At 40.0% G+C, this 10,451-nt stretch overlaps 1 protein-coding gene across 1 annotated transcript; it reads left to right on the top strand.

Moving 5' to 3' along the window:
• Positions 1-5,581, top strand: MBLAC2 (metallo-beta-lactamase domain containing 2). Its single transcript, XM_038123679.1, has 2 exons — positions 1-565; positions 2,133-5,581. Exons 1-2 carry the CDS (start codon positions 121-123, stop codon positions 2,519-2,521), a joined length of 834 nt encoding a protein of 277 aa, XP_037979607.1. The 5' UTR covers positions 1-120; the 3' UTR covers positions 2,522-5,581.
• Positions 5,582-10,451: the final 4,870 nt, after the last annotated feature.

Here is a 10,451-nt window from a genome sequence, read left to right as displayed (position 1 = left end):
CCGTCACGCTCCGCCTGCCGCAGCCGCAGTGGGCTGAGCTCGCGCCCGCCCCGCCCCGCCCGTGCCGCCGCCGGAGCGGGGGGGGGGGGCAGTTCGCGGGCCCACAGCGCCGGCCGGGCCATGTCGGCGCTGGAATGGTTCGCGCACAAGCCCCTGGGCGGCGGTATCTTTTGGATCCAGGAACGTTTCTACGAGTCAGGCAACCGGGCCAACATCTGGCTGGTGCGGGGCTCGCAGCGAGACGTGGTGATTGATGCGGGGCTGGGGCTGCGCAGCCTACCCGACTACCTGCGTGACGCCGGGCTGCTGGCGCCGGCCGAGGGTGCCGGGCCGCGGCCGCTGCTGGCCGTGGCTACCCACGTCCACTTCGACCACTCGGGCGGGCTGCAGCACTTCGAGGAGGTGGCGGTGCACAGCGCCGAGGCGGCGGCGCTGCTCCATGGCGACAATTACGAGGCCGTGACGTGGCTGTCGGACCGGGAGGTGGCGCGACCGCCGCGGCCCGGCTGGAGCGCACGGCAGTTCCGCGTCCCGCCCGTCCGGCCCAGTCGCCTGCTGCACGAGGGTAAGGGGCGGCCTCGCCGCGCCTAGGGGTGCTGGGGCACAATGCTCTGGGTATTATGGAGCAGCTTCTTTGCCGCTGAGCGCCTCTTGGTTTACCCAGCTCCTCGAATAAAATAATTAAATCGATTAATTTTGTCACTCCTGTGGATCTAAAAGCCACCTGCCTTAGTCAGCATGGGACGAAAAAGACGCGTACTGGGTTAAACCATTTCTACCAGTGCTGAAAGTTTTGGCGGCTGGGGTTTTTTCTATCTAGAATGAGACTCACTCAGCAATGTTTTAGGTGACTAATTGAGTACCTCAGGTTTATCCTTAGACTTCAAACGGTATGTCAGCAGGTCATGTTGTGGCATCTGGTGACATTTATTGTTTATAAGCTGTCAGAACATGAAAAGTGCAGTTAACAGAACAATTCCTGAAATATCTACTGAGAATACAGTTTTTATTTTACAGAATTTATGTGAATTATACATAAATATATTTTCTGAATTTTACCTGACTTATGTAAAATGTAAAAAATCACTTATTACTGATGTAGCATTTACAGAATGGGCTCGTTGAAGATAAAAAAGGTCATTTAGTCTCTAATGGGAGACAGTGACTAGGTTTTTTGGTAACGGAACACCTAAACTGCAGTACTGTTAAGTAGATGTTAAAGGGCGGGTGTCAGACATGTGATGCCTTAGGCACAGTGTTTACTCTCTTCTTGGCTTTATTAGGCCATCCCACATAGGTGCTGGAAAAGCAGAACTGAACTTACTGAAGGCTTCAGTAAAGATTGGATGACATTTAACTATAGTCATAATTAAATAATTATAGTGACATTTAACTATCCTAAATCAACAGAAGTTTAAGTTGTTTTTTTTCCTCAAAAAGTAGGAAGGATTATTTTTTAAAAAAATTTTGTAAAAGAGCAAGTACCCTGGCTGTCAGAGTAGCATCAGAATTTCTAAGATGTTAACTGAGACATTAGACACAAGTATCAGTTCAGTGGCTGGTACAATTAAAAGGCATTCACATTTAAGCTGTCAAAAAAATGACCTAATGGTGAGAAACTTCTATTTTTATGTCTTCATGAATGAGATGAAGGAAGTGTGTAAAGGCCTGTCTTGGTTCTCCTCAAGCAATTTATGTTTTAGCCTTATGCCTTTCAGGAGTAACAGCAGTGCAATTCTAAAGGAAGTCTAAGCATAAAATTATAATAAATTGTGAAATACATTCTTTCCAAACTGTCAAAGAAGAACCAGCTTAGATGTGTTCTATTTGTTTCCCATTTTATTTTCTTTACTGCATTGCTTTTCACACTGTGCAATTTATTAGAATATTAATATATTCCATTAATACAACCCAAGCCTGTGTTAACTGTTAGTGTCATTGGAAGATACTTTTTTGCTAAGCTTATATTTCAGATACCTCTTTGGCACTCACAAAGAAAATAAATGCCCCACTACCATTGTTTCGATATGTATATGTATAAACTCTGCATATAAGTAGGTAGTTCTTTTTATGTCATTTAAGAAACATGGCAAATATATACAATTTCCAAATTGTAACAAATCTGTTTGCAGGGGATGTGATCAACCTCGGAGATCGACAGCTCACTGTCATGCACATGCCTGGTCATTCACGAGGCAGTATTTGCTTACATGACAAGGACCGGAAGATTTTGTTCAGCGGAGATGTGGTGTATGATGGATCTATGATCGATTGGCTTCCCTACAGCAGAATCAGTGACTACATTGCAAGCTGCCAGCGCCTGATGGAATTAGTAGACAGAGGTCTTGTGGAGAAGGTACTACCTGGGCACTTTAACATATTTGGAGCAGAAAGGCTGTATCGGTTAGCTTCCAACTACATTTCCCAAGCTGGAGTTTGTCACAAGATTTCTACCTGTGCTATGAGATCCATTGCAAGCATAGCACTTCGTGTTGCAAATTCAAGAATCACTTCTCAGTGAGTCAGTTTTGTGTGGTCTGTCACGTGCTGTAAAACCAAATGGGTTGTGAAAGCATCAATAACAAGCAGAAGGAGTATGCGCTAGCCAAAAGATGGTCAGTTGATACAGGTGAGCTTAAAAAATTCTCCCTGTTTTTTCCTACTTTATTCATATTTTTATAAAAACTCTGTAAACTAGTAGCTTTAGCCAAAGCTATAGTTTTTCTTTCTACTTTTTCAGAGCATGTTTTTACATCTATTGCATGTAAAATTGAAATATATTGTTTTATTTTTGTTATAACTCTGGCAGATGGACTAAAATGAGAGGTTTTACATTCATGCCTGAAACCTTGTTGATATAGTTCTAGACTTGTGATTATTCATCACCTCCTGCTCAGGTTTTGACCTAACAGAGCTCTTGCTAAGACCTAGTGCGTGCTAGGAGCAGTGCCATTAGGTCAGAGCAGGAGCAATACCTATGCAGGACTCAGTGAGCAGAATGTGGTAATTCTGCAGCCATTGCCACCTGTGGGCATGGTATTTGCTGCACCTCTCACAACTTGAAGCTTTATCTTTGCAAAGTACTTGTCTGGCATTTTCTTTAAAATACACAAACACGTGGAAATTCTATAGAACAAACTTTCAAGCTGGAAGTCACAGATAAGTCAGTTTATCACAAAAGGTTTTGGTGCAGACACACTGTTGAGGCTTTCATGTTTCCTGGCGTGCAAGGAACCACTGCACCAGGCAAGAGGGAGCAAGCAGGAGCACTCTCACTCACCATTGGCTAGGGAAGTGTTTTGCTTGTAGGCAAAGAGTTAGAGTTAGGAATTAGACGGTTTGTGAACTAGTGAATTAATGTGTTACATTACCCTGTACAAAGTGGACTGAGATTTTGCTGGATGTGTTTATTTTGTTCTGATCAGCTTATGAAAAATATTTGGAGAGTTTGTGGTTCTGGAAAGCTGAGAGAAGGGAACTGTGACAAGCTTAAGGCATTTGTTTATGCTAAAGGGTATTTTTATGTGATGGTGTTGTAACTTGGTTCTTAATCTAGGGCAGGGATTGAGGCTTTAACATGACCTTGCCGTAGTAAAGGTGCTGCATTTAGCACCCAGTACAGTTTTTATCACAAATTGAATGTAACTCAAATTGTTCACTGTTTGCATCTGAAGTATGTGCTGCACATGGTTGTTCTGAAATGTAAAGTGTGTTGCATTGAGTTTGTTCCAAAAAATATGTTGAATGTATTGAGAAATGCTAAATAGCATTGCACTTTGCTTATGAAAATTGAATGTGTGATATTTAATAGCTGCTGAAATGGTTAGAGTTTGTGTAATTATTCCAACAGTTTGTATATATTTAACTTTTTTTAATGGACACTGTCAGAATTTATTTTTGTACATGGACATATATATGTTCCTAAAAAGACTTCAAATATTTCTCTCAAATTTTAGTGCAGTTTAGCTTTTTTTGTTTGGCCTTCACTTCATGCAGAAAGTTTTACCCCCATCATAGCCAATAGTAAGGGAGCCAGAGGTTAGGACTCTGTCTAAGGCATGAGGGAGAGGAAGTTGATAGCCTTCTAAATAAATGCAAATTCTTGTGGAAAAAAGACCAACCTATTATGAAATTTAGAAAGCATCTCTGTCTAAAAATGATAAAAGCAAGCATCTTAGATAAGGCATTTTCCTTTTCATAGATAACTGTGCTCCTGCCTTTACTGTGAATATATTCTTTACCAGGATTTTTACTGGTTGGTTGTTGCCTAGTTCTTAGAAGTGCCTATCTCCAAGCTGAAGCAAAATTGTGAGTGAGCAGGCCATGTGCGGAGATGCAGCACTTGAAAGAGTTGTTATCAGTCAGTTCACAGTCTCTTTTTTTTGAGAAATCCATGAACATCAGTATGTGACATGAGGAGTGTTCAGTGGGTAGACTTATGTCATAAAACCAAGAGGTGTTTATCTTTGCCTCAGTTGGCAGAAGAAGAAATACAAAAACAGCCTGGGAAGCAGGCTGAAGGTATATATATTTCTAAAGCTTACACCGGTTATCTAGAGGATGCCATAGTGTCACAGGTTACCTGACAGTATTTGAATTCCTGCAAATTAGTTGACAGTGGTGTAACACCAGTAATAATCATTCTTTTTAAACAATGCTTTTGTGAAGACTGTGGGAGCCCTGGTGGTAGCCCTGTGCGTTAAAGCAGTCACCAAGAAATCCAAAGCCTGCCAATATGGATGTCAAGTTGCTAAAGTTTTGCAGATGTTCACTAGAAGAGTAAGATCACTTTGAATTGGCATTCTGTATTATACTTCTGTCAGTTTGTTTAATTGATCCAATATTAGAATCTCTGTAGCCAGATTTTACTGTATTGTAAAGCCTGAGCTTTTACAAGAAGACTCACAGGCAACGTCAGTTCAAAAGGAAAGAATAACCTCCATCCTTCAAAATTTGTGTTTAAATCTGTGCTCAATATCTCTATCAGCTAAGATCCTTAAATGGCCAGATCACTGTCAAAATGCCCTAATAAGCTATGCCTAAGTCCACTAAGTATGTAACCAAAACTTTGACTTTTTTACTTTACGAAAATCTAGGGGATAATTTCCTCGTTCAGAAATGAACTTTAAATGCACAAAACCGAAAGTGTAAACTGCTGCTATAATCCAAATGAAAGCAGTTTCTTGAGGGTCATGAAATTGTTTTTTGTATTACAAGAAATTCACTACTAGATAAACAATATTTAAATGATCTTAAGTTAAAAGAATGGTTTCTGATTATTTTTGTTAAAACTTACCAAATTTTAATCATAAGAGTTTGACAGTGGTCCTTTAACACTACTTGGATTAAATATTTTAGAAATGCATTGTAAGTTTAAATACTGTGTCATGTGAGCGTTTGGAACTGTGTTGGTTTCTTTGTAAAATCTAAATATATGTTAATGCAGTTTTCGGTAGACTGAGGAACTGATCTAAAAATCAGATGGGAAGTTTTGTTCTGTAATCTGTCAAGGCTGTTAACAGTTTGCACATAATTAATTTTTTTCATATATTATCATAATAAAATATTATAGTCCTATGCAGTTAAGTAGTAATTTCTAGGTATTTCTCAACAGAAGCACTTTTCATTGTAGATGGAGTATATTTACAAGTTGCTAGCAGAATTATTTATGCTTCTGAGAATGAAACTGCATTAAAAATGTTTACGCATTGTACATGCACTTTGCCTTGTAAGAGCAGACATCTGTAACCAAAGAAAAACAAAATAATGCAGCTCTGTTAAGGACAGCGTGAGGAAGATAAAGGTAGAAGAAAAGGAGGAATTATTAATATTTAATGTTAAAAATCTAGGTCTCAGCATTCAACCAACAGTGGTCCAAGTTCCTGTTAATAATTAATGCATATGTAACTTAAATCAGTAAGCAGTACCTCTTGGGTCTAAAAATTCAACCATATATTACCCAAAATACTACTACTCCATCTAAAGTCCTTTCACTTTCAAATTGAATTAGGAACTATAGAAATGATCGAGAAGCAATGAAAAAACCCATTCATTATGTTCTGTTTTAAATTCATTTGACGTTAACTCTTACACGAGGGAGCTGCTAGCCAAAACATTTTAGCTGTATTGCACCGGGTTTTTAGACCAGTCAGAAAGCGCTTCCGAGGTGCATCAGTAGTCCAGGCACTCTAGAATGCTGCGAAGTCACTTTACTAGCTTACACAGCCACGCGTTGCTTGGCGTAGTGGCATCCTACTCCAAAGCCTGTTACTGCACGTGCAGGTCCATAGCGGCGAGATGCCCCTTCCTGGGCAGCGTCCGTAGGGTGGGAATGTGCCCTCGCTGTTTCGCCCGCTGATCGCGCCAGCGCGCGCGTTGCGGGGAGCGACGCCACAAGCAGGGCGGGGTGTGCGTTTACCATGAAAATAACAGAATCGAATATGAAAATAGAAACCAGCGGTGTTATAAGCCTGCTCCTTGCTTTTACTGTGCTATCCAAATCCGTCTTCAGCATGGTTACTCCTAACGACTCAGATTTTATTGGACAAGCTAATCTCACAATAATTTGAAAATTATTGGTTAAAAAATTATTTTAGACCTAACTGTGCATATTCCCACACATGCCCAACAGAGTCCTGGGGAGGTAATGAGGCATTCAACAGAAATTAAAATTGGAAAAACAAACAATAAAAATTTAAAAAACCCAAACAAAGAAACAAAAAAACCCATAAAACCCCAAAACAACAACCAACCCCGCCCCAAAAAAACCAAAACCAAACCAAAACCAAAAAACAAACAAAAAACCCAACCAAAAAAAAACCCCAAAAAACCAAACCAAACAAACAAACAAAAAAAACCCCAAACAAACAAAAACCAAACCAAAAAAACCCAAAAAACCACAAGGACCTGACATGGAAAAAGGCTCAGAAACTTAATAAACACTTCTGCGATTGTGCTAGGTATTTCCCAGCAGTTTGACCCAGATGCACAAAGAAGTGCGTTCACAATCATCAAACTGTTATAAATAAGAAGCTTGACTAGACCAATATTCAAGCAGCAATCAATTTATTAATTAATGTGGTAAAGTATGAGCAAAACAGCGCTGGGTACAGTGGGGGAAGTTTTCCCTCCAGCTGCACACCGATGGTTGGGGTGTACAGATATTTATAGGGGTACACATAAGCTTTTTTCAGCAGTTTCTATTCCCGATTTTTACATCATAATTCTATACACTATTGTGAGTTAGTTTTTTCAGGATGTACCCCAGAAAGGAGTATTCCCAGATGGTGGGGTCCGACTTCCGAAAGAAGAAAGAGGCCTCCCAGCTGGTGCGGTCCAGACTCCAGATGTGGACCCACCTTTTAATTGCAAAGACTATAAATCTCATAGCAGTGATGTCCAGCTTCCCTTGGTCGAAGCTATCAATCCTTGGGTTGATGTTCATCTTCCTTTCTCAAGCTGCTTTTTACTCTTTTGCTAAGGTGTTGAGATAAGCATGTTTCCTTTACATATATTCTAAACTTATAGTTTCAAAGCTCCTTATTACAAGCAATATTCTAAAATTATACTTCAAAAGGTTATTATTGCAAAGCTGTTTAATGCTTAGCTACGTGCAAAAAGTTCCTGTCTAGCAGCAACATCCTTAAAGCTTTAATTCAGATGCTATAAAAGTTAATTGCAAACAAAGGATAAGTTCAAAGGCCTTCTTCCATGCTTTACTCCCTCAGTTATTTTTTTGGAATTCATCCTTTAATTGTCCCATGATCAGTTTCCACACATATCACAATCACAAGCACACATGCTGCCTGTATGTACCTGACACGAAACACAGCTTTGTATCTCACAAAACTTGCAATGATACTTGGTATGTTTTTAATATGGCTTTGTATTTTTACATATGATTTGTTCTAAGAGTGACATGAACAAAACTCTCTTGACTTGCATGAAATCTTGCCCAACTTCTCCTTTAAAAAATTCAGAATTAATTTCATTACAGTTTTGATAGGTGAACTGATTTTGAGCAGTTGGGATGAGGTTTATAGTCTTCTGCACACCCAAATTCAGTTTAGGACAACAGAGTGGTAGGATAGTTTCAAATACTAATAAAATTAGGACTACAGAAGAAAAAAAAGCAATAGATGAGTTTGAAAATTAAGTAAAAGCCAGTAACAACATCTTGAAGTATATTTAATTATTAATTATTTTTCTTATTAAGCTGATAATATGTATGCATGAGGAACAGGCTAGTGCTATTCTAACTTACCAACGCTATTCATAAGAGGTCGTTTTAGGACGGGTTTAACCAACTTTAAAAATACAAGGATTTATAAGTCACTGCTATCACCACCATATTTTTAGATATTATTATTTAAGCCTGTCTTTTCTCTTTGGAATTCTTTGCACCTCCATTTCCCATGCAGTATGAGCACTGCTGCTTACTTAAATCAATGTATGAAGAGTGGAACTTTGGTTTCTGGAGCAACTTTTTAGCTTATAAATTTAGAACTAGGGACCTGAATGTGGATCTCCAGTTTCCAGAAGCACACCCAGACTATCAGTGTCAGGTAAATACCTCACTCTGCTTGACACAGAGCAGCCAGGGCACAGGTGTACTATGAAAGAGGACAACTTGGAAGCGAAGTGCAGTCACAACACAGGCAGGGATTGTGACCTCCCTGTAGAGTAACTTGACCTGTAAGCAGCCCAGTGACTGCAGACGATGGCAAGGTAATGACTCAAGTTCATGGCCAGGCCACGAAGTCTGGTAAATATGTCAGCAAGAGCAGCACGCTGTACAAGAACAGGAATAACCCCAGTGCAGCTCAGGCAAGAATCAAGGGCTCCTATGCTGAAACCCAGGATCAACAGACAGAGGAGGTAAGAGTGGGGGTGAATCAGTGCAATTTGGGGCTGTTGGTGCAGTTGGGGGCGCTTGGTGCTACTTTCCCACACACTTCACTCACCATTCAGTTAATGCTTCCTCTTCTCTCTCGACAAGTAAATGTGTTCCATAAAACACACCAAAAAAATTAATCTGTGGTTATATTTGCACCACAGTACAGGCTGAGGATCAAACCTGCAAGTAATTTATGTTTTTAATTGCAAAGCTACCATCTGTAAATGGAGGTCAATTACAAACCTCTTGCCTCTGCCTATTTGATCTGTGGACCTGGCATAATATGAATAGATAGCAAAATAAGTTTCATGTCTGCTTGACTTTGTTCAGGAAAAATGTATCTTGAGCAAGCCAAACTCTACATATTCAACTCTATACTCAGTGTAAACCCAATAATAGTTTATTACTGGAAACACAGGTTTCCAAAACATCTCCAAGACATGCTGCCAGGACCGAAACGCTTGAAGGAATTTTTCACTGCCTAAGAATTTTCAGTCTATCTAGCCAGACTGCATAACATAGTATTAGCAAAGATCTGAATATCATTATGGTCCAGTTAGTAACAATGTACTATGTTGTCAAAGCTAGTTATGAAACAGCCCTTGTTTATGAAGCAAGGCACAGTGACAATTATTTTGATGCAGACCAGAGCACTTTTCACTCATTTGAGTTTTCTCACCAGTGATATGAGCATTTTCTCCACACAGATATGTAATGTTGATTCACTGACTGTTTTGCAAGACATAACACTATTAATGTCAGTGGAACTATACATTAAGGTCTTCGGTCTCCACACAGTACATATTGATTTCAATCAAATTTTTAGTGAGGCAAAATCTGTACAAGTGCTAGAAATGCTTCTGTAAATGCCGCTTTTATGTGCTCCTCCACAGCTCACCGCACCTCCAATAGTTGGAGTGAGCAGTAGTGAGCAGGCTCTGGGGCCACGGGGAGTTCTTCTGATACAGCCACCACACACTCAGGGTACAGCAAGGCCAGTAGAAGTGTTGACCACAAAAATCAGATTTGTTACCTAGTGTGCAATAAGCCAATAATTACACACTTGAGGGAGACATGGATTATTTATTTCAGAGTTGCACAAGCCTTGGTGCTGCATGGTATTCCACAAATCAAGCACACCAACTATTAAAACTCTTTAGTATTTACACATTTCAGCAAATACATAAATGTTCATTGGTTTCAGGTTACATAGTTCTCTTATTAATTATTATGCTAACTTCTGTTGTTAATTATTCTCTTACTTCTCATTAGTCCAAATGCCCAGTCCTTCTTTTGAGCCGGCAGATTCAGCACAGTTGCTGAGTTGCCTTTAATCATTTCTTCCGTATGTTGGGGGCTCTGTCAAATGTCCTTGTGGCCAAGAAATTCTGAATTGTTTGTCTGACATCACTGAAACACGTCATGCCCTAGACCTTAACAAGGAAATTCCAACAAAAGATTTTTCTTTCTATCCCCGGGACGTCACTTTAAGCTTGCTTTGTATCGTCTATCTGTTCCAAGGATTAAATCTCCTTTCTTGTTGATTAGGCTTGAA

The sequence above is a fragment of the Motacilla alba genome, chromosome Z (genome assembly GCF_015832195.1).
Source record: "Motacilla alba alba isolate MOTALB_02 chromosome Z, Motacilla_alba_V1.0_pri, whole genome shotgun sequence".
NCBI classification, from domain to species: domain Eukaryota; kingdom Metazoa; phylum Chordata; class Aves; order Passeriformes; family Motacillidae; genus Motacilla; species Motacilla alba.
This window is presented reverse-complemented; position numbering and strand designations above follow the sequence as displayed.